This window comes from Filicampus tigris, chromosome 3 (assembly GCF_054856515.1).
Source record: "Filicampus tigris isolate MCC_2025a chromosome 3, RoL_Ftig_1.0, whole genome shotgun sequence".
Classification (NCBI taxonomy): Eukaryota; Metazoa; Chordata; class Actinopteri; order Syngnathiformes; family Syngnathidae; genus Filicampus; species Filicampus tigris.
Window position 1 is genome coordinate 21,453,198 of NC_141219.1, and position 24,775 is coordinate 21,477,972.

At 38.8% G+C, this 24,775-nt stretch overlaps 2 protein-coding genes across 10 annotated transcripts in view; both read left to right on the forward strand.

The window, feature by feature from the left end:
• LOC147150265 (interleukin-18 receptor 1-like) overlaps positions 1-15,514 on the forward strand; it is a 24,205-nt gene extending 8,691 nt beyond the window's left edge. For 3 of the 7 annotated variants that reach the window (XM_086025346.1, XM_086025347.1, XM_086025345.1), the window contains 9 exons: positions 9,696-9,948; positions 10,039-10,261; positions 10,337-10,487; positions 11,882-11,947; positions 12,254-12,377; positions 12,456-12,601; positions 14,320-14,463; positions 14,848-15,000; positions 15,074-15,512. In XM_086025346.1, the coding sequence (XP_085881472.1) occupies positions 9,746-9,948; positions 10,039-10,261; positions 10,337-10,487; positions 11,882-11,947; positions 12,254-12,377; positions 12,456-12,601; positions 14,320-14,463; positions 14,848-15,000; positions 15,074-15,420 (1,557 nt within the window). In that variant the 5' untranslated portion in view covers positions 9,696-9,745 and the 3' untranslated portion in view covers positions 15,421-15,512. Of the gene's footprint in view, positions 1-6,565; positions 6,692-9,695; positions 9,949-10,038; positions 10,262-10,336; positions 10,488-11,881; positions 11,948-12,253; positions 12,378-12,455; positions 12,602-14,319; positions 14,464-14,847; positions 15,001-15,073 lie in introns of those variants that run through there. The other 4 variants (XM_086025341.1, XM_086025342.1, XM_086025348.1 and 1 more) reach the window with 4 other exon arrangements.
• Positions 15,515-16,982: 1,468 nt separating this feature from the next.
• On the forward strand, positions 16,983-24,119 carry LOC147150266 (interleukin-18 receptor accessory protein-like). Of its 3 annotated transcripts, none has more exons than XM_086026265.1 (12): positions 16,995-17,221; positions 17,306-17,495; positions 18,107-18,257; positions 18,340-18,508; positions 19,409-19,477; positions 20,236-20,365; positions 20,500-20,654; positions 20,909-21,046; positions 21,830-21,922; positions 21,999-22,142; positions 22,208-22,323; positions 23,071-24,119. In XM_086026265.1, the coding sequence occupies exons 1-12, from the start codon at positions 17,005-17,007 to the stop codon at positions 23,362-23,364; spliced, it is 1,866 nt and encodes a 621-aa protein (XP_085882391.1). In that variant the 5' UTR covers positions 16,995-17,004; the 3' UTR covers positions 23,365-24,119. The 3 variants fall into 3 exon arrangements, with proteins under 3 accessions (XP_085882393.1, XP_085882391.1, XP_085882392.1); XM_086026266.1 differs by having other exon boundaries at positions 17,306-17,385; positions 18,129-18,257; XM_086026267.1 differs by lacking the exon at positions 22,208-22,323 and having other exon boundaries at positions 16,983-17,221; positions 21,999-22,161; positions 23,071-23,258.
• Positions 24,120-24,775: the final 656 nt, after the last annotated feature.

Here is a 24,775-nt window from a genome sequence, read left to right on the forward strand (position 1 = left end):
TTCAGGTCAGGTCTGATTTTGGATGGAATATCACCTAATATGCCAGTGCCATTTTGCGGTTCATCATTCGCACCATCGCCATATTGCAGATTTTTAAAGTGATCGCTTTTTAAAAAAAAAAAATTTTTAAACAGTATACTGTGTTCCCCATATTTGCAAATTGCTACTCATGGATTCACGTTTTTACTTGCTACATCTTGGAACTAAGGAACTATGTTTTAAAAGGGAAATCAACTCAAACATTTTTTTTCCAAGAATAAGTTCCCAGCAGGCCCACTATTTGAAACACGGCATTCTGCGTAATATTGTGTTTGTGGAATATGAGTTAAGCGGCAAAATCCACCCCTTTTTAGCCATCTAATGGGGCGGCCATTTTGTCATTTCTGTCGACTAAAAATGACATCACAACTACTCAGGGCTCAGGTAATGACCAATCACGGCTCAGCTTCAGAAAACAGGTCAGCTGTGATTAGTCGTTTGCTTCTCTGTGCATGTTTAAGTAGCATCTGTGTTTGAAGGTTTAATAATACCATAACATCTATGATCATTTCCATTAGCCCATCTATGCCATTTTGTATTATATGCTAGCATGAAGCTAGTAGATTCTTTGCTTTCCCTCTTATTTCGAGAACCGTGTAATCTTTTCATTTCCGCCAAGTGATGTTCTATGCCATTTCTTGACAGTGAAAGAGCGAAAACAGGCACTGAGTTGTACTTTAAAATGTGTTTTAACAAGATGTGTTTTTTTTGTGAGGGGCGGGGTAAAAGTTTATGTAAAATGGGGGTGCCCTGTATTTGCCAAAAGGTCAGCTTTAAGTAACTGGCAATGACAAAAGATTGGATTTTTACATGGACCGTGCTTAGGGAGTGGTAAACATTTGGAATTTACATCCATCTGGTTTTTGAATTGCGCTGATTGTAGGTTAGTCACTGTCATTTATCAAGTTACACACACTCGCACAGAGGCCCTCACTCAATTAGTCTTGTAAGAGATTCGTTGTGCTCGTACACTGAGTTGTCTTGTCTTGAACTGGATATCAGGGATAGCGACTTAATGCTCAAATGGCTTTTCCACACACATTGACCCAATTGTAAAACATTTACCTTAATCCCCTAACAGCCGGTTAGCATTGAACCCCCACCCCGTCCCCACCCACATTAAGTGTGAGCAAACTGTGGATAGATTGCGTGAAAAGCCCCTTTGTCTCTCTTACCTCATCCTACAGTAAAGCGCACTGAACAAGTGCACAGGGAATGGCGATACTGAATTGCAGCAAACTGTGAGTCCATGACGAGGATTCGCCGGGAAGTGTGTGCGTGTTTGCCTGGCGAGCACATGTGCCATTGAGACTGAAATTGAGGTTTGATACTTCATAAACAGCCTTTTTGCAAGTAGACATTTTTGCAGCACTGGAAATTGTGTTTTAACTGCGCACATAAAATGAACATCACTAGTGTGTCCAGAACACGTTCAGTGCTCTGAAACCCACAAGAACACTTTTTTTTTTTTTTTTTTTTTTTTTTTTTTTACCCATAATGAGGCTCATACCTATTTACATTTTTGGATATATTAATGAGACTTTTACTTTGTAGCATGTACAGTGGACTTCTGCGATAGGTGAAAATATGTAAGACAAAGAAGCTGTATACATTTTTGTGTGTGATAATTTAACAATATCCATCCTTTCACCTACAACAAATTGGAACTTGTCTCAAAACACGTATTCCGATTTCTTAGCACTTGTTCTCACACTCTCTTGCTGTCAAGAAATGGGGGACTATCGTATAACATCACTTTGAGGAAACAAAATGAAGAGTCTCTCGTTCGCACAGTTCTCCGAATAAGAAGCAAAGTGTGCTTTGTTCAACCTGTCTAAAATCTTAAACCTTGCATTTTTAAACAGGAAACTGTTCGACTAAACCATATCATTTTGTCTAACAAAAATCTGCTTGCGTAATGCTAACATAGGGCTGCAACTAATGATGATCTTATTAATTGAGTAATCTGTCAATTTTCATTTTGATGAATTGATGAATTGGATTAAAAACAAGTTTTACTTTCCATCCATTTATTCATAAACAGGAAACCATATTCAACCAAACCATAACATTTCATCTTCTAAAAGTCTTTTGGCCTACTGCTAACATATAATGCAAAACCCACTGTAACCGTTCGAACAGCTGCTACATTAACACACAGGGAGCAGCAAACAAGTATTTGGCATATTTAGTTGAATTCTATTTCGTTTCTTCCCAATGAGAAGACTAAACAAAGTGGACCCGCCTCTCAAAAGAAATTGAGCTGGATGTCTGGCCTTCCACAGGACACCTATTTTTTGCTATGCCTATGTATGTTGCATTAAAGAACCGATGCAGAGACATCAGGATGTAGCTTATGATCAGGAAGAGGAACAGGATAGGTGGAGGCTATATTTTATGTGTGACACGAGGTGCTTTCTGTGTGTGTACATGTGAGGGAACGAGGCTGTGCGCACACTCTAATGTTCAAATATCCGACTTGCTCTTATGGGATCGAGGGAGCAGGCGTGGCTCTTTCTGGACTTTTTGGCCTGATCTTTGTGTTTTTATCACGGGGGGGGGGAGTTTTTTTTTTTTTTTTTTCCTTCCGATGCACTGAAAATGATTATTGTCACTGACAGGTTAAGTAGTTAAAAACAATGGGCGTTATTCACAAGCCTTCCTTACAGACATGTTTTCCCTGGATTCTCTATAATTATAAATGATCTCTTCTGTTATGCTAATCTTAATTTCTAGCCAAATCGTGAGGATTTTTGGCAAAAAGTGGTGTTTACTTGAACTCAACAGCATACTTACACAATGAATCAGTGCTGGCTCGGTGGAACAACTCTTATAAAGCTTAAATAGTTTTTAAATTTGACAATTGTTTCATGCTATTTCAATTGTTACCACGTCCCGCACCGCTTTTCCAATGCTCCAACAAAAAGATTCAAGGTTGCACACGTCAACATTCCATCATTCTTACAGCCAAATAAACAACTCAAATCTGTACCTATGTTTTTAACTAAAATAACCCCAAATTGGGAACCAATTCAGGGTGTCCCCCGCCTACTGCCCGAAGACAGCTGGGATAGGCTCCAGCACGCCCCGCGACCCTTGTGAGGTTAAGCGGCATAGATAATGGATGGATGGAAACCCAAATTGCATTACTCATAGAAATTTTCTCTTTTGGAGGACATTTCTCATTCCTAAAATATTTGGTTTTGATTTCAGTGCCATCAAAGTGTTTAGAAAATGACCAAGGTCAGGCGAAAGACTCACATGCACGCGCACACACACACACACAAACAAACACGTTAACCTGAGGTAGTGCAAGTACTGGCACTCAAACTATGTAATTAAGTGAAAGTACACATTAAAGAAAGTGGAAGTCATACCTGTCAGCTTGTACGTTTTCCCCGTATTTTATACGTTTTTTGATCATTTCAAACGTTTTTTGTTTTTCAAATGTTTTTTCAATTTTGTGTACGCCATATAACAATTTTTGTACGGGGGAAAAAAATAAATAAAAAACTAGTTTTTTGTTAGACCGATCTCGTCTTGCCCATTTCAGCTCTAATCCAGAGCGTCCGTTAGCGATTCCGACCGCAAACTTTCGCGAGCAAAGTACACCCTTCCCACACCCCCACCTCGTTGAGCGATAAACACTGTGTACGATTCTGTATAGAAATATCCGTTCCGTTTACCCCACCTCTCCCGCTGAGCGATAAATACTGTGTAAGATTAAAAATAGCTACTGTGTAAGAATGTACAGGCAAATTAGAACTTTTGTAAGATTCAGCACAGCCTTTGGTTGACAGGTATGGGAAGTACTGATTCAACTCTTTAATTTAAGTAAAAGTAAGAAAAGAGAGACTCTTAAATGTACAAAATTTACAAAGAAAAGAAATCATTTTTACTGACAAACAATTCTGAGTAACAAAAAATGCTGAATTAGCTACAACAGCAATTTTCACATAAAACAGCAACTTTTCCAAGTGACATAAGACACAACAGGTTTACCTCAAATCTTTCTTGTAGCCAAAACATCCAAAAATTCTCTCTCATGGATGGGGAATATTTTGCTGTGTCATCAGTGGAGACTGAGGAAAGTAAGAATTAAAAAAAAAATTGTAATAACAATTACAGATATGTTTTCACATGTAAAAAGTTATCAGAAAAGTAAGCTCAAGTCCAGATACCTGAAAAATCTGCTTCAAGGGGAAGTGAACGCAAATATATATTTTTCAAGAATATGTTCTATGCAGGCCCACTAGTTGAAACAAAACAATATGATTCACATGAAATATGAGTTAAGCAACAAAATCCACCCGTTTTTACCCATCTCAGGGGGCGGCCATTTTGTCACTTCTGTCTACTGAAATGACATCACAGATCATCAGGGCCGCTTCAAGTACAGTACAGTAACTAAGTATTTCTACTTGGTTACTTCAACACCACTGACAATGCTATGACAAGCAATCCATTCAATAAATATTACTCACTAAATGAATCAATCCTCCCACAAAAGTAATTTTCTTCTTTTCTGCTTCTTTTGTCTTAACTTTCAATTCATTTAATTACCTACACTGACACGATTTGAACTCCCAGTGATTTGTGTTGTTTTGTTTTCCTGCCTCCATCCTTCCCGAGCTGCCCGGGGGCCCAGCCGAGGCGCTCTTGTTTAACGTCCGTCCCACGGTAATGGACAGGGGCATGATCATGTTCCATCGTGGTGCGTTCGGGTCATCCAGAGGACAGTCACACTTCAGAGTCCAAATGAAAGTACCACAGTTTTACCTCCCTTAGAATGTCAACACATCCTATGTATACCTTTTAGGATTATAAAGCATGCATGTAGCTTGTCTTGGGAAAAGTACAACACTACACATCCCACAGAGGCAACTTAAAGACCGTTATGGAGCACACAATGAAAACACATGACTGAATCATAACAGCTTGTAAAGTAGAGTAAAACAACCAAAACGCATTAATGAAAACAGTATTCGAAGTAGGCCAAGAAATTTTGATGGCTTGCTTTTCATTGTACGTGACAGCGCACGTGAAGAATTTTGAGTTCTTGTCAAGGCAGCAATTTACTCATTGCTCTTTTTCTGAAGGTCCTTTTTGTTTCATTTGCGACACACTCAGTCAATTTCCCTGAATATTGAGAAGACTGAAAAAAAAGTAATATTATATACCGTATTGGCTAAAAAACGTTATGTGGACAAGGTCTGCATTCTTCATTTTACCAAGAAATTTAGGTCAATGGCTACATTTACATGCAGCCAATAATTGTGTTTGTGCCTAAAAGAAAGGAAAATAAAACAGGATAAATACAGTAAACCAGAGCTGGGCACTTTACCCTTTTTTGCCCTTTTTCGTCCTCCGTCCTTGTCCCTCCGTCCTTATTCATAAAAATTATCATCCTTCGTCCCGTTCTTTTAAAGCGGTTCCGTCCTTACGTCCGCCCCCACCCAGCAAAAAAAAGTAAAAGCGTCCGAGCATGATGCGGCGGGAGAGATGCTACCGGCAAAGGTTTATTTAAAGGTCATTAGCTGGCTAAGAAGTGAGTCAAGAGTTGTAATGTAGCTGCTTTATTTAAAGGAGACGTCAACCCAAACATATTTTTTTCAAGAATATGTTCCCAGCAGGCCCACTAGTTGAAATACGGCATTCTGATTAATTTTGCGTTTGTGGAATGTAAATTAAGCAGCAAAATGCACTTGTTTTTAGCCATCTCTGGGGGCGGCCATTTTGTCTTCTGTCGACTGAAAATGACATAACAACTACTCAGGGCTCAGGTAATGACCAATCACGGCTCAATTCAGAAAACAGGTCAGCTGCGATTAGTCGTTTGCTTCTCTGTGCATGTTGAAGTAGCAGCTGTGTTTGAAGGTTTAATAATACCATAACATCTATGATAATTTCCATTAGCCCGTGTCTATGCCATTTTGTATTATATGCTAGCATGAAGCTAGTAGATTCTTTGCTTTCCCTCTTATTTCAATCACGGCTGACCTCTTTTCTGATTCTGAGCCATGATTGGTCGTTGTGAGCAGTTGTGATGTCATTTTCAATCGACAGAAGACAAAATGGCCTATTACTGGTGCCATGGCAGAAGTCCCAAAACAAAAACCTAAAAGTATTGTTTAAACAAAATTACATTCATTACCTCATCGCTATTCGTCTTTAACACAGCCACTGGAAATAGAAATGTAATTCAGTCCAACTTGCAGGCCAGCAAGAGCTCAGGATTTCACGATTTTCACTAAGCGCTGGCGTGCATGGGAAATGTGATTGACTTTTGTCAAAACACTACCGCTTTTGTCCACATGGCGTCGCCATAATCAACAAAAACTGACATATGACACAGTGTTGCTTTAATGTAATAACCCAACTGTTTCTAGAGTGTATTACTTTGTATATCACTGGCGTTGGGCCGAAACCTCATAAGTCACATGAGTCAGAAACATTTGTTTATTTCAAAAACTCCAAAGATTTCTGCTTTTGATGCTTTCTCTGGAAGTTTCACTTTCATTTTAAGAGAAATGTACCGAGACACCACTGAACGTGTTTGAAAGGAAGTCTCTAGGGCTCACAATTGCTACAGCCATCATCATCATGAAAGTGCCTCTGCTCCAAATGCTGTTACTACTTGCATCTTTAACAGGTCAGTGAATAAATAGTAAGATTATTATTTGATGTAATTGAAAACAAATACACATATATACCATTCACAAAAAAAAAATTAATGAAATGTTGAACATTTCCAGATGAACCTAAAATGCACCGTAACTTTTAGAGGTGACTTTAACTTCCCCAGTCTTCTGAATTCATATGTTCAAATATTTAATATTTCAGTACTTTTTATCAACTTAATGTTCTGTGGCTGAACAGCAACATCCACAATACTTTTTTGTGAGTAGTGTATTTATTGTTTAACAGTTAAATGTGCATACAGCATTTCATTCAGATTGATGCACATAATGAAGTTGTCAAAAGGTTGATTTCTGTTTAACTAGTGGCATCAAGCACTTGAATTTATGAATGTTTTGTAGTTGTTATGAACTATTAATTGTATTGTAACTCTGACATGACATGCATAGTTGATGAAACAACAAATTGACCTATTGTTTGTGACATTAATACATTGAATATTGCTGAAATGTTCCTTTTTCTTTAAGTCATGAGATTCTTTGATGCCCACAAATGAGGATGTGGTTTAAAAAAAACAACAAATTTCGCTTCAACATGTAAAAATGCATTTGGGTCATTCAAGAACTGAAGTGCAATTTAAGCAACAATATTTTTGGAAAATGAACCATTTATTTTATTTTGCCAGCATAACCATCAACTGTATACGTTTTATGAGATACATTATTTACTAAATCATATATTTTTGCTGTGTTTGGGGAAACACTGTAACACATACTCGGGTACCTGAGAAACTTTTTTAAAAATGCAGAATAAATCCTTTACAATTAAATAAAGGTATTTAATAAATCAGTTTATTTCCAATATTGCTCTAATTAAAGTAACATTAAAGTTAAAGTAACATGGTTGCAAATCAATGCTAATATAATGACTTGAAAGTTAATTAATTATATAATTAGACTTTTTGCATACTGCCCTGCGACTGGCTGGCGACCAGTTCGGGGTGTAGTCTGCCTTCGCCCGTTGACGGCTGGGATAGGCTCCAGCAACTCCCCGCGACCCTGTATAGGATAAGCGGTTTGGAAGATGACATGACAGATGACATGACTTTTTGCATACATGCTAGCTGTTATGCTACTTGGTCCAAAACAAACTTAGCTAGGTAGTACAAAAAAACAAAAAGAAAAAAAAAAGGGAAAACTCTGATTACCGGTATGTCTTTTTCTGGTAATATGAGAAGCATGGTTGGGTTGGTTTGGGTTTGTGTTACACTCCATTATGGCTGGAAAAAAAATGTAAGAGAGGGCTTACCTTAGGTCTTCCCATGTACAGAGTAGTTAGCTTGATGTCATTTCAGCTGAGTTATTTAGTTCGCTTTTTGTTCCCTTCCTCGAGATCATTGAGGTCAAATACATTTTTGTCCCGTGCAACTTTGGTTTACCTCGGAGGGCGGTTATGACTGTGAAACCATATAAATGTGGAATATCCCCTCATATTTCATATGCATAAAATATTAATGGATTAACTAGTTTTGAAATCATAAGTCAAGTCTAATAGTTGCTCAAGTAACTGTAAAAAGGGTTCTGGTAACAAAAAATGTCAATATTATTATACAATCAATATTATTTAATACATATAACATTTTTAAATTTTGGTACGGATTCTAGCAAGAACCATGGACGGACATTGACGCACATGCTTTCGCAGGTCACATTGAATGGTGTGGCGGGCCGGATCTGGGTCCTCACTCATCAAAGAGTGCATCAGATTCAAATTAAAAGTGGACGTAAACACAAAATCCGAAAAAAATCCAACCTATCAAACCGTGCGTAAGTACACGCATCTGTAGGACATTTTCCCTAAGTCCTTGATAAGGCCTACTAAGTTGGCATCGTACAAAAAAGGTCAACAAACACAAGCGGCAGGACGGAGGGAGAAACAGAAAGCTGCTCCTCTAGCAATGGATAGCAGGCACAGGTGTGCGCTCGCAGAGGATACAACTCGGGAATGCAAATGTTGCTGCACTGACAAAAGTAGCCTATTCAATGTATGTCATTTCTGTACATTGGTTGCGCATATGATTAAAATGTGATTAAAATTGCGTATCTTTCAGTAAAGTCTAAAAAAAAAAAAAAAAAAAGCTGCCTGCTTCGTTGGTGGCTGGGATGTTTTAGCTCAGCAATCGTGAACATAAGGAACAACTCAGCAAAACACAAATGTCACTACAACACAGATAACCCAATTTGTTATACTATATTTAATACATTTTAAGAGTAGACAATTACGTCAGTCATCTGTCATGTGCAACCGTCCGAAATAAGTAAATCCACCCCGCCCCCCTTGATGCTGTGGAAGATTATTTTTTGTGTCTGTGTGTGACATATTGTCGCAAATTGAGTCATCAACGCCTGAGACGATCAGGAAATTGAAGCACTGTTCAGTCTTTCATTGACAATATACAATAAGTGAGAAAGTGATGATAAAAGAATGGAGTAGTTTTGTGTCCTTTGTTAATTCCTCTGGAGTTTCCACTTCATTTAACCCAGAAGGTCACTTTAAAAAGCATAAGCCTTTATAAAAACAGTTAACAAAAGTTTCACATAAAGTGCAAAGTCTATAAATCCGCACGACGAATGTTTGATTCTAAGTGAAACCGGACGTGTGTTCCAGAGGCATGATCTTCAATTCACCACCTCACCGACTGCATCGCTGAATTTTCGTTCATGTGCACACTTTTCCCCCTCAATTTTTGTGGGAGAGGGTCACCTACTTAACGCCGGACATTGCGTACAGGACATTGTGTACGCATCCGCAGGCCCCGTGTTGTGCGTACGCAGCGTTGATAAGTGGGACCCCTGGTCCCCGGGTCTTGAATTTGACACCTGTGCTCTAGAACGGCTACAAAGGTTTTAGTAACAGGGCCACATGTATGTTGAGACCTAACACAGAAACCATCCTCCAATTTTGAAATGAACCATTGAAAGGTTACACTTAAAAATGAACAAACCTCTAATCCACAGGCAGGTGTGTGTCAAGGACCCCCAAGGAAGTTTATGTCAAAGCGGGTGAAATGGTGGTGCTGCAGTGTCAACGGGTAGGAAATGATCTTGACCACAGTCCACTGATATGGACCAGTGAGAACAAGCTGCAGATGGACCTGAGCAACATGTCAGCAGCTCAACAGAGACAGATGGGTCTCCTGTCTTTTGACAGGAGCCTTTTTATTCTCGCTGCCTCAGTAAACCATCAGGGCAACTACTCATGCTCACAAAGGTAAAGTGGAATCACACCTATTGGGATGAACCCCAACAGAGACTGTGAACAACAAGTGTTCTTCTGGTTGGGTGCACAAAATTTCCACAGGCAGACATCTAACTCCGAACCTTCTGCACATGACAGAAATGAAAGTGAGCAGTTCTGGTTAAGGCTGATTGTGTACACCACATTGACCAGAGAGCTGGAGGACAGAACTCAGTATATGATGATATGTTACACAGAGGAGTCCTGCACTTTGAAGTGCCCGGATGTCAATATCCCGCCCTCGAATATTCCCAACTTCACCAGTTATGACATTATATGGCACAAGGTATTTAAAATCATTTTTCAATATTTTTCATAATTTGAATGAATTAAGAATGGAATATTCTAATTTACCCTGTAGGAAGGTATGTTAGCGCAGGAAGTTGACAGCTACTTCTCAAGTGTGGAAGTCACAGACCAGGGCGTCTACACCTGCACCAGGCCTTACCTGTTTGATGGTCAAATCTATAATATGAGCTATATGTTGGTGTTGGACGTCGAGCCTAATCAGGGTAAGCCGAAAAGTATTTGCCCCCTTCATGATTGCAGATGTGGCTTTTTTTTTTTTGCAAAATTTTCAGTCTTAACATTCCAGATCATCAAGCTAGTTTTAATAGCTCACAAAAGACACCCAAACTTGACACGAATTGCAGTTTCTAAATGAAATTTTTATTAGGGGTCTCAAAAGAAAAGAAAGAAAAAATGAGAAAACTTCTCTGACCCAGGTCTGATTTGTTTGTACCTGTCATAAAAAGTGAAGTAGGATACATGCTCGCAAAGAGAAATCATGTCGCAATCCAAAGGAATTCAAGAACAACGACAAAGTCCTTGAAATTCATTTCAGTCTGGAAATGTGTTCGGGGGCGGATCCCAGAAAGCGCAGCAGCAGATAAGAGGTTGAACTAAAGATTACAAAACTGCACACACTACAAAGTTCAACACAGTAAGGCAAGTAATGGATGATAACAAAAAGCGCACACGCTAAGACGGTGAAGATAATGACTAGCTTGCGGAAAGGACGCAAGGATGAACAAAAATGACTAGATGCACTTACAAAAACATTTTTTTTTACCTCGAGTTTTTCAAGAACTCGAGGAGGCGAGACAAGATCAAAAAACATGGCAGGTTCAAGGAGTTTAGACTAACATTGGGTTATGCAGGAGATCAAGTCAATACTCTGACACCGGTTAATGGCTTCAGCTGACTTTTAAAGGCAGATAATTACAAAACTCCAACAGATGTGTAGCCCAAAGGAACCGCCCTCATCAATCAGGCTGTTGCTGCAACAAAACAAAACAAAAAAAACCACAGCCTGAGAGCACAGACATGACAGGAGAAGGTTAAAAAGCTCTTTCAAAGACTTTGTAACTCCTTCGAACCACGGTTAGAGCCATAATCCACAAATGGAGCAAAGTGAGAAGAGTGCTGAGCCTTTCCAAAGTTACTCCCAAGAGTGCACTGACTCATCCACAAGGAGATCACAAAAGAACCCAGAACGACATCTAAAGAACTGCACACCAAATTGGTTACTCAACTTTAAGAAAGACAGTGGTCAAAAATGGCATCCAAAAAACACTGTTAACAAAAAATAAAAACACAAAAAGTCATCTTACGTTTGTTCAACGTGATGATCCGCAAAACATTTGGAGAAATATTATTTTTGACTGACGAGACCAAAGTTGAACTTTCTGATGCATCTCATCAGATGGTGGACAGTGTAATGGCTGCCTTCCTACTTCAGGACCTAAACAACTTGTACTGATTAATGAAACAATGAATTCTGTGGTCTGCTATGGCTAAAGTTCCTCCACCAGACACACCTCTTCAGCAGTTCATCCAGAAATCAGGACACGGAACAAAAACGTTTCCATGGCACTGTGGAAATTCTTCTTTTATACTTTCATAGGAAACTTGGACAAACATGCTGTGATTTCATACCCAAAGCCAAATGAAACCTTTTATGTGGATATAGGTGAGCATCACTCTTGTATTCCTTCTACCTATTTTCTACTGCTTATCCTGTTCAGAGCCACAGGGAGATGATTTCTATCCCAATAAACGTTGGGCAGAAAGCCAACTGAAAATGTCTCAGTCAATCGCAGAGCACATAGAGATAGGTGACCATCCACTCTCACTATCACACCTGTGCACTCTTTGAGCTTTCAATCAATCCCACACTGGCTGCGCCCAAGCTAGACATGTGAACCACTATACTGTGACCCTCACTCTTGTCTACCAACTCTTTTTTTTTTTTTCCCCCCTCAAACTGCTTTTTCAGGTTCACCGGCTGTGATTAAATGTGAAGCTGTGCTTTATTCATTCCCCAGTTCTTTGTTTTGGCTAAGGGAGGACACATTTGTGGAAATGAATGACTCCTTCCCAGTATTCTACAATTATACATGGTAAACAATCGACATGCAAAATTTATGAACAGATTTCAACTTGCCTCCTAATCTTACTGTTCTGATCTCATTATATAGGGAAAATATGACTGAAGGAGTAAAAAAAACAGTAAACCTGGTGTTCAAAGGAGTAACAGAGGACGATCTATCGAGTAGTTACACCTGTAAAATGCAATCCAGCTCTGACTACCCTAGCTTTGTCACCATCACCTTGGCCAAAAATGGTAAGATTGATCGATGGATATCAAATTAAATGGCTCATCTTGTAAAACCTCCATGCATAGTTTATACAAATCTAGACAACCTTTGCAGCTGAGCTGGGAGTGTTTGCTCAAGTCTCATTGAAACTTTGCGTTGCATGGACAAAATCCCGACCTTTCCTTTGAGATTAAAGTAATTTGTTTTCACTAGAAGTGACAAGAAAGTTGCTAAAGAGTTTAAGGAATTGTGATACAGAGGAGATACAGTAAGGATTTAAGAAGTACTGCTGTCTAAATTATGAACATTTTGACTATTATTTTGATGGCAAGGCAGTTTAATTTATATAGCACATTTCCTTCACAAGGCAACTCAATGTGCTTCACCCAAGCAAGGACACAACACCTACAAGCATTTACAAACAAAACATCTAAAGGGTGACACAGCATTTGAAGACATTTAGAAGTAAAGTAATAAAAAGTAGCTTTCTAAAATAGCCTAAAGGACGGCCAAATTCATTTACAAAATTTTAATAGCTGTAGACCTAAATCAAATACATGGGTTGAAAAAAAAAAGAAAAAAGAAAAAAAAAAAGCATCTAGTTTTTCCACCTCAAAGTTATTTCCTCAGAAGACTTACGAAAATATTTCATGAACGTTAAAAAGTTCCTTAGTGTTGCTTTCAACGCATTTACACTGGAGGCTGACTACACTTCTGTTGTCAGTTTATTCCGTTTTCATGCAGCATAACTGCTAAATGCCACTTGACCGTGTTTACTTTGAACTCTGGGCTCCACGAATTGACCCGAGTCTGCCAACCTCAGAGCGCTTGTGGAGTTTATATTCAATTAGCATTTCTTTAATGTTTTCAGGACCCAAACCCTCAGCGAGTAGTAGCAAAATTTTAAAACCTACTCTACAGCTGATTGATGATGTCCAATGGACCTATCCAGCGTTCTAAACGTACAACTGACTAGCATGCTCTAGTCAATTGTTTTGTGAACTTTTTTCCATCAAGTTCCACCTCAATAAATATATAGCGCTGCATGTTCCACTTTCACGACCAACATTTAAATGCAGAAGATTTATGCGCCCCAGACCAGAAATGAAATCAGACAACGGAACAAAACAACTTCTGATATTTACCCTGCACATACAATAATAGACATAAATATATTTAAAAATAGTTTTATTTCACAAGGATAAGCGGTTCAGATAATGGATGGATGGCGTTTTTTAAAAACTTTTTGTCAATCTTTCTTCTTTCTTTCTTTTTTTTTTTCATTTGTTTCGAGCAAAGTGACTAATGAAACATATATGACCTACCTACAAACAACAAACAAAAAAGACATGAGCAATACTTAAAGCAGAAAATATACAGGTTCGATATTCAAATCAAATCATTAACACTCGAAAAGAAGTGGGAAGAAGAAAAATGTATTTAATCCCATCCCTATTTCTCATCAATAATTTAACAGTTTAAATACTTCCTTCTGTCTTTTAACATCATCCAGAACAATACACAAAAAGGCAAGGCAAAATTGACCACAGTATTGCAATATACAACCAAAAAATGAATGAAAATAAGAGCAATATAGTTCCGTTCATTCATTCAGTTAACTGTTAACTTGGATTATTTTAGGTCTTCAGTGCCCTCTATTGACCAGCCGCCAATGTTTAATGTTATTATCTGTCTGATAGATCATTTCTGTTCTCTGTATTGGGTGTTTTATTTCTCCTTTCAGATCAACCTTCCCACATGTCTGTGGTGCTCTGCCCAGTGGTTATTGTGGCAGTAATGGCTGCAATTGTCATTGTCTATGTCAAATTTAAAGTTGAAATCATTCTCTTCCTACGAGATACTCTGGGCTGCCATAGGAGAACCTCAGGTGAGAGTCACTCACCTTGGTGGCTTATCTTGATGTTGTTGTTCTTCATTACACTGTTTGCGCAACCATAGGAAATGATTTTTGCAGATTTTAAAACAGTTATTGTTTTGTCTGAGAGTGAACTTCAGAAACTGGAAGTGTCAAAAAACATCTGCTTGAAGCCTCTTTTTTGAAGAATTGTTCACTATTTACCAAGCTGCTGATTGTTGTGAAGTTAGTTGAGTTCACTGGCATCATACAGCGCTCGCATCTCAAGTTTAAAAAAAAAAAAAATCAGCATAACGTTGGTTCGTACTGTATGTGGAAAAACTCATCGGGTTACTGATAACTCAAGGCACCACTGAGCTACAATAATATTTTTTTTTTTTTTTTTTTAACTTTTAGATGGGAAGACCTATGATGTGTTTCTGATGTGTTATAAGAGCGACAAAGTCACAGGACTAAAACAAGGTGATACAAAGTGGCTGGAAAATGTTCTAGAAGAGAATTTTGGTTATAAACTCTGCGTCTTTGATCGGGATGCACAACCAGGAAAAGGTATTCTATTTCATTTTCATAATTTGATTCAAATCACTCTCAGCTAACGTACAGTTCTGCTGGTCTGTCGCAGCTGTAGCCGAGGCGTTGCTAGACTGCATAGAACAAAGTCAATCGGTGGTCCTGATACCTTCCCCTGTGACTCAGAGTCTGGAGACTGGCATGTTGAGTGCCATCCACACAGCCCTAGTGGAACGCAAGACGAGCTTGGTTGTCATCAAACCTGAAAATACAGAAGGAGCAAAATGGGATACCGTACCAGAGGCTTTCCAACTCCTTGAGAAGACCGGCCACTGTGTCACATGGAAGGGCTTAAGTTCCCTGCCACCTTCTTCTGCCTTCTGGAAGAAGCTCCGCTATCACCTGCCGGCAACATGCAATGGAAACAAAGCTTTTCCATTAGAAGCTCTTCCGTGCTAAATTGTCCTCGACAACCTCAAGTACATATATACAGTGTGTGTATATATATATATGTGTATATATATGTGTATATATATGTGTATATATATATATGTGTGTGTGTATATATATATATGTGTATATATATATATATGTGTGTGTATATATATATATGTGTGTATATATATATATGTGTGTATATATATATATATATATATGTGTGTGTATATATATATATATATATATATATATATATATATATATATATATATATATATATATATATATATATATATATATTAGTGCTGTCAAACGATTAAAATATTTTAACTAATTAATCGCATACATTTCCATAATTAATCGTATTTTTCAACTACAATTATTTACAAAGCTTGAAACCGATATTTACTTCAGTAAAATCTTGGAATTAATATGGAAAAATTTTAAACTATATTTTGATTCAAAGACTGTTCTAATAGCTTTCTTTGATCCTTGAATACGATTCTTTTCCAGCTTTTGAGCCAACGTGAGACTGATGGTTTTCTGCTGTTTTCCGGAGTCTATTGTATTTTGTGTTGTCATTTATTGCTTTCACTTGTTATATTATTGCTGTTTTGTTGTTGAAATGTAAAGTACTTTGTTACAGCTGTAGCTGTTATGAAATGCGCTATAAAAATAAAGTTGTAATATGTTGTATTGTATAAAACACAACAATTTAATGATACACCAAAGACGTACAACTATTATGGCATTTGAATTTGGCTTTTCAAAATGTGAAAATTATTTTGGATCTCTCCAATGTGCATCTTTTTAAAGTAAAACTACCTAAAAGTCCGTCTTTGCGACAGTGATTGAGTTAACTGAGTAAATTTTTCTTAGTGTGTTATGAAATTAAAATAAATCTCCATAGTTAATGCTTTAATTTTGACAGCCCTAATATATACATATACATATATGTACATTATATAATGAACCTACAGCCGTTGCTTTCGGTGGCGGTAAAAATCAGGATGAAAGCGGATCACATTCAAACATTTTCAACAAAAACTAGGCTGTGCTGAAATACTTCCTGTTTCGTTCTACTGCTTAATAATTTATACCATCCCAAACTAAATAAATGTGCTGCCGTCTACTAGTCATCAGTTGAATTACACCCAATATAAACAAGAGTTGGACCAAAATAGAGTTATTAATCTTGCGATCTGACATCAAAATGCCATCGGGCTCGCTTGCGATGTGACCAGGGATGGTGTGGCCATCGTGAATTTGGGGAAAATATGTCCATTGGCCGGTGAATTTCTGGGCCGGGACTGGACATCCATAATTATACTGTATCCCCTTTGGTTCGTAGAGGACTTCCTCTTAATTGTGTTCCATCGACAGCACATCAAGTTTTGGCATAACCTGCTACTACACTGAAACAGATTGCATTGTATTGGCCTTTGAACTAATAAATGTGTTGTTTTAATTACATGCCGCATGCGCAGTTTCTTACGGGGCAATGTGCTTGTGTCACACATTACAACTGTGAAATTCTTTTGAAGTTCACATATTTGTAGTACGGCTTTCAACAAGCACGAACACTGGGGCAATTTCCATGATCTCATGAACTGTCGACGCACCAACACAGGAAGCCGCTGCGTACAAACAACTTCTTCACCATCTTCATCCCCTCGAATGAAAAATTCTGCTCCGCCACTCAAGCGCGCGCTGGTTTGTGATCATTTCAACAGGATGCAAACTGGATATGTTCTGCTGTTTTGGATATTTCCCGTTTTCTTGGAAGGATGCTGTGTGAAAAGCAATCAACATTATAAAACAGGTATTTGTTTTGGAGCCAAAAGAATGTTTGTTGTTTAAATTGAACTTGTTTACGCCTAATGTGTTTTCTCTGCTTTATCTCGAGGTCATCGCATAACCACGCCACAGCAGCACTATCGACTTGTGGAGGGTGAAATGTTTCTGATGCCGTGCACCAACAACAAGGTGACATGGTACAAGATAAATGGAGGAGAAAATGGAGGCTTTCATTTTGACTGTGGAAGGGAGTTCCTAACAGAAGCCAAACATTCAGGAAATTACACTTTGCTTACTGGGTAATGATTATTATTTTTGTGTGCGCTCGTGTTAGTTAAAAAAAAAAGACGGAAGTTGAATAACATATCTTTATCATTAATCACAGTACATTTATTAGGTACAGTTCAGATGTATTTGACTTTTATGTAGAATACATTTACATTTAATCATGTAGAACAGTTTTTTTTCCCCCAAAATGTATTTTTATGTAACTTTTATGTGCAATTAATTTTTGAGTATTTGAGTCATTCATTTTCTTGTACCTACATTTATTCATGTTAAACCGTGCCTAATGCTACAGTGGCTGACAATAATTTGAAAAATACTCTTACTTCTGCCTAATTTTTGAAAACACGTGAGCCTACAATGCGTTTCAATTTTGAACATTTAGGCGGTACTTGCAGAGCCTAAGTAGGTTTTGAAAAAGTTCTGCTACAACCAGTGCTGCACAGTACAGTCTCTCTCTCTCTCTCTCTCTCTCTCTCTCTCTCTCTCTCCCCTTCTCTCTCTAAAATCAAAAAATCCAAAAAAAAACAGAGAGAGACAATGCTTTGTTTTGTGTTTTCTCACAATTTCCTTCTGAATTTCCCCTAAATACATTTTTGGGATGTCTTATGCTGTCAAATGGCAGCAAAATGTTCCTCTATCTCCAGGTGTTGGAAATACAGCACCTGCCATGTTTCAAGCCTGAGTGGGGTGTCACACTGTATGTGGGTAAAGGAGGAATAATCCCCTGCCCCGGTTTCAACTGTACAATTAACACAGGTGTCACCTGGTACAAGGTGAGATAAATAGGCAGACATATGCACAATTCTCAGATCTTAAAGATAATAGAAGGACTCGGTCGGATGTGCTTTGCCTCAGGCTAACAGAAGTATGTCAGAAATGCATCGTGCCTCCTGCGTGGAGAACGGCCAGTTACATCTCTGCACAGTTAGCCAATACGACACAGGGCGATATTTTTGTGATAAACACTTCACAGAACAAGGAGTCGAATGGACCTTCAGGAGACCTGTTAACGTAACTGCCATACGTAAGTGCCCTCCCTGTGTGTGTGCGCATGCGTGTGATAGAATTCTATCCTGTTAGCTTCGCAGCGTTCCCCTGTTAACTCTTTCACTGCCATTAACGGATTTACTTGTGGTTTCACAGTCCAGCCATTCAGTCCCAGGAACTTGTTTATATTTTTTTTCTTTTTTTTCCCTAACGTTAGGGCAAAAGAGTGTCTGGAAATGTCTGGCGGTGAATGAGTTAATAGGGGTGGCAGGGACCGAGCCCTTGACTGACCCCTAAAAATACAGTACACTGTCCACAATTACCACAAAATGGCGACCAAGGTCTAAATGTTCCTAAAGTCACTTCAACATAGTTCCTTGGCACCAAGATGCCGCAAAATGGTGGTAAAGCAGTGCTTGTGAGTAAATGACGCTCCTCCACTCACCTTAGCATAGTTCATTGGTGCCAAGATGCCACAAGATGGTACCAGACCACTACTTTTGCCCAAATGAAGCTCCGCGACTCACTTCAACTTAGTTGCTTGGCACCAAACTGGCACAAGATGGCCTCAAACAATATTTTTGTCAACGGACTTAAACATAGTCATCCTTGACACCGAGATGAGGCAAAAGCACTACTTTTGTCTGAATGAAACTTCTGAAGTCATTCCTTGGCACCAAGATTCCACAAGATGGTGCCTAAGCAATACTTAAATTTCTTTGGCAACAGAAGCATTGCCTGAGATTTTCAACGCGTGACAGCGGAGGGGTTAAAAAAAAGTGATTATCAGAATTTTTTTCTGGGAATATGTGGGGATTCACTGTGCTTGTTTTTTTTCCCCCCATCCATATACAGTAAATGTACAATGTGGTAACGTCTTAACTTTATCTGTTGGCATTCTGTAAAATAGATAAATGAACACATGTCCTTTCATCAGCCTCTAAAGTGGGTGCCTCTCCAAGGATTACATTACCCGATGGCAGCACAGCACTGGAAGTGGAGTTCGGTAAGCACTGTACAACCGAATGAAATAATTTAAATACATTAAAGGGGAAGTCAACCCCACACAATTATTTGCAATAATATGTTCTATGCGCCTTCACTAGTCGAAACACAGCATTCCGATTAATATTGCATTTGGAGAGAACTAGTTAAGCAGCAGTTTCTTGCCATCTCAGGGAGCGGCCATTTTGTCACTTTCGTCGACTGAAAATGTTCAGCCGACAGTTGCTCGGGGCTCAGATAACGACCAATCACGGCTCACTTGTTTTCTGAAGCTGAGCCATGATTGGTCATGATCTGAGCCCTGAACAACTGTGATGTCATTTTCAGTCGACAGAAAGTGGCAGTACAAGGCAAAACTGGGTGGATTTTACTGCTTAACCCATATTCCACAAACCCAATATTAATCAGATTGCCGTGTTTCGACTAGTGCACCTGCATAGAACGTAATATTGTAAGGGAAATGTTGGGGTTGAATTCCTCTTTAAAGTAGCATTCCAGCCAGCGATGGGCTGTGCTTTTTTGATACCTGGACCTTCAGGGGGGATTTACCAGACTTAATTCAACTCTTCCACCAATGTCACATCACATTTATACAAACCACCAACTCTCAAATGACCAGATATATAGCATATAATAGTGTTTAAAAAAGTATTGAGTACAGTAGTGCTTCCTTTCCACCGTCAAGATGAATTGTTACATTGGAAAGTCTTGATGATTTTATTCATATTTTTGTTTGTTTGTTTGTTTCTCTCGTTTTAGGGGAGCCCCACACTCTGACGTGTCTGGTACATTTTCCTTTTGAGGTCCACTTTTCCCGACAGGTGCAATGGTACATAAACTACAGAAACAATGTGGACAACAGAACTCTGCTACACACAGAGAGCCGGGAGTGAGTCATTGTCACAGTGTAATTAATTCCCTTTAAAGATCAAGCTTTCTTGTCACATATTTGGTCATTGCTAATAATTGAGGGAATGTTTTATTTTGAAACATAAATGATTTTCCATTGTCCATTTGCTTCAGACAGGAGAAGGTGACATTTAAAGAGTTCATGGTCACACACGAGGCTATCATACAGGAAGTGACGGCTCTTCACCTGAATCACACATACACTTGCGTGGCCTCAAACTCTTTTGGCAACAGCAGTGTCACGGTCAAGCTCAAAAGGAAAATCAAAAGTATGCTTCTTAATTTTTTTTATTGTCACTTTATTGAAGTACCGGTACAAACAAGTATCCACTTACAATAACTTATTGTTATCCAATTACTTCTAATACACACAGTATAAAGTTCCAAGTACAGCGAGCCATTACCAGTATGTCAGGTCAAGCTTGATTCTGCTGCCCCGAAAAAGCCAAATATACTATTACAGTATTAAGTATTACACTTTTAATAGACAACCTACAGTATAACCCATATGTTTTACTTACAGAGAAATGGCCATCATTGGTTGGTTATCCAATTACATCATTGCTTTTGGTTGTTGGGGTGGGCATTGTTTTGCGTGTGAAATGGTTGGAACTACAACTTATCTACAAATTACGCTTCCAAAGTGGAAAAGTTGATGAAGGTGGGAATGCAACGCTCACACGCACGCACATGCACATGCACACACACGCAGTGGGAGACGTATCAGTAGATGTTCAACGGCCAACCATAAATGCATGCAGACGTTCAGCTTCACAGGATGTGGTTTCACGGCACCTCCAAATTCTACCACAACAGGAAAGTTGAGCTCTCAAAACTGTCTCAAGTACCGTCGATAGCGCCACCGAGATAGGACCTAATTATATCAAATGTTAGTGACAGTCCTTTTACCCAAATCTGTACTATTGGTCAGTCCACACATGTGGGTGTTATTTTTTATTTATTTTTTTACAAATTATTATATACCAATCTGAAGTGTTGGAAATGTTAATGCAATGTTAAATCATGTTGAACAATTTTTTTTTGTCAAGTCATCATTTTGGAGGTTCAAGGATTTCGCCTGACAGCAGCAACATGTCATTTTATCGGCTCCGCCGCTTTCTCTCCAGGTCAATTTTTAGCAGACACGCGCATGTGTTGGTCTTTGAAGGGTGACGTGTAACTCACAAAACATATTCACATGTATATATTTATGAGACAGCGTTCGCCAACGTCTATGTGACCATCACATTTGCCAGCAAAAACATGTACCTCATGTGGCAATCTTGAGTGAAAGACTGAAAAAGCATAGGAATGATCATACTGTACATACTAAACATAAATATGTACAACTGTTTAGGGTTAGGCAGCAGCTGTGTATTGAAATGTATTCAAAATGCCTCATTTTATTTATCCAAGCAACGACTGTCTTTTCCCCCTCTGTCAGATGAGAAAGAGTTTGACGTGTTTTTGTCTTATGTGTGGACAACTCCACACAAGGAAGCAGGTTTGACGCTCTCCTCACGACCAGAATCACATGGTAGGGGGACATGTTTTCAGGTCAACTGAAGTTGGAGGGGGAAAAAAAACAAAACAAGAACATATCCATTTTGCAGATTATTCCTCCACACTTGAACCATTCAACTCGGAGCATGTTATCGGTGACTTGAGGCCACCTGAGGTGCTGATTACCATGGTTTTGGAAGATATGTGGGGGTATCGCCTCTGTTTGCTGGAGAGGGACATGCTTCCTGGTGGAGGTCAGAGGATCAATTCTCGGCAAGTGGGGTCGTGGTTTCTAATGACATCTATTTTTGCTTGGCAGCCTACACAAACGATGTGGTGCATGCAATCCGAAGAAGTCAAATCCTCATCTGTGTTGTGTCTGCGGAATATTTGTCCAATAGCAATGCAGTGTTTGTTCTGGAATCAGGAATTCGGGCAAGTCAAAACCTCTTGCATTCATTAATAACAGAAAAATTGAACTTTTTAGCTGTCATCCACTCCTCTTACACTAACCAAAATACCTCTCTCTCTCACACACACACACACACACACACACACACACACACACGAGAAATATGTGATCCAATCCTCAGTTACCACAGGTGTTCCCCAGGGCTCCATCCTCAAGCCTATTTTTTTCACCGCCTACTCCCTTCCCATTGGCTGTATTTTCAGCAAATTCATTGTTTTCCACTGCTTTGCACATGAAACTGACGCTTATGTTCTTAGCATCATTGACAGCACAATCTCACATACATTAAATAAAATTACTTGCCCGGTAATCATCATTCGGCTGATGAATATTCCTGCTCAGGTGATAATGTACATTTTGTGGTATACATGCTCCTCGACAAAAAAAAACAAAAAACGAACCCACGTTCACAAGAAAGAAACCTCTCTGCAAAGGCCTTTTAATTCTATGACAGTTTAAATTTTTGGGGTGAATGTCAACTGTGGTCTGCATAAAAGGGTTGTAATTTCCCAAATAGTGAATCCCACAATTTTGTGAAGCCATGTTCATGTTTTCTTTCCAAACAATTACTGTGGTCTATGCAGGGAAGAATCAAACTCTGTCATTGTCCAAATACTTCGGGAGCTACCAGTACATTTGTTTTTGATAATCATTTATTTTTTATTTATCACAGCAAAACCCACTAATAACTTACTCTTTTGTCTTCTAAGGTTTTGTTGCAGAGCTCTACTCTTAAAATTCTGCTGATACAGACAAGTAGAACGTCCACATATTTCATAGAGCCAGAGCCGCCTCTGCCCTCAGTGGTCCAAAGGGCCTTGAAGGTGCTACCCAGCCTGGACTGGAATATGAGACAAACTGAAAGCGCGAATGGGAAATTCTGGAGGTCGCTGAGGAAGGCCTTACCCAAACAAAGAATAGGACATGTCACTAGAGTCATTTCGCATGCTCATTTTGGACACAACGATCACAGAAGCCAAGAGTTGGGAAAAGGGATGCATTGATGCCACTTTTTTTCCAAAACGAACATGAGTAACAAGTAATTACATTTGAGTACTTGCCGATACAAAGTAGTCAAGTACTTATACTCAACAATGCCATTATATCCTGCAATTATGATGGAAATGTTTTATTTCAAATATATCTTGTTCAATAATACGAATTCAAATTCAAGACTTAAAACTTAGTCAAGGGCAGCCATTTTCAGACCCTTCTTTATGTTCCAACGCGATAAAAGTGCACCAGTAAAAGACATAAATACATACCTTTGATTGAATTTCTGGATTCTTAAAAGACATAAAAATACATCCCTGGGATTGAATGCATTTTAGGGATACTTGAATTTTATACGTTTATTATTAAGTATAGCCACATAAGCTAAAATGGCTCTTACTCTGTCAGCCCAGAAGGTACTGTATATCTACTGCTTCTGTTGTGCACATCTTGGCCTCCAGGGGGCTTTATGGTTCACACATGCATATAATATGTGATAATAACGACATAAAGACAGCCGCGGCTAAGCAAGCTGCATTGGTATTACTAATTTCTCACAGGGTTATATCATCTTTCTGTGTTCGAGTATATTTTTGTTTTAAGGTTTACACCACAACAGCAATGCTAATTTCGTTAAGATGGTTTCAGGATTTTGGAATTATGAGTTATCATACTTTTTGACCTTGCTTTAAATGTTCAATGTGTAATTCTCTTTATTTTGTAACAATAAACAAACTGGTTGTGTTCATAAACAGTTTGAAACAAGCATGGTTGACTGTCTTTGTAGAAATGATCTCCATCTGCCATACTTTTATCAGTATCATAGTATTAAAGCGACACTGTATCATATGTCCGTTTTTGTTGATTATGGCGGCGCCATGTGGAAAAGAAGCGGTAGTGTTTTGACAAACGTCAACCACATTTCCCATGCGCGCCAGCGCGTAGTGTCGTGAAATCCTGAGCTCTCGCTGGCCTGTAAGTTGGACTGAATTACATTTGTATTTCCAGTGGCTGTGTTAAAGACGAATAGCGATGAGGTAATGAATCTAATTTTGTTTAAACAATACTTTTAGTTTTTTGTTTGTTTTGGGACTTCTGCCATGGCACCAATAATAGCTCGTAGATGTTCGAATCAACTTCCGTCCTTATAGCGAAAGGAGGAAGTATTCCATAAAGCAATTCGGGACATTTGCATTTTTTGGTGTGCCAGGGTTGCTTCCATCCTCCTCAAAATTGCTTAGTGCCAGTAAGAACGATACAGACCCCCCGAGGGCATGACAAAAGTCCATTCAACTACTTGTAAGTCAACGTTTCATCAAAAGGGTTGTGAAAACGTTTTAATAAAGTTGAATTCTTGCCCATTGCTGCTTTAAAGCGACTACGAGTACAGATGCGCAGTATCGGCTAACAAAATGCACAGAT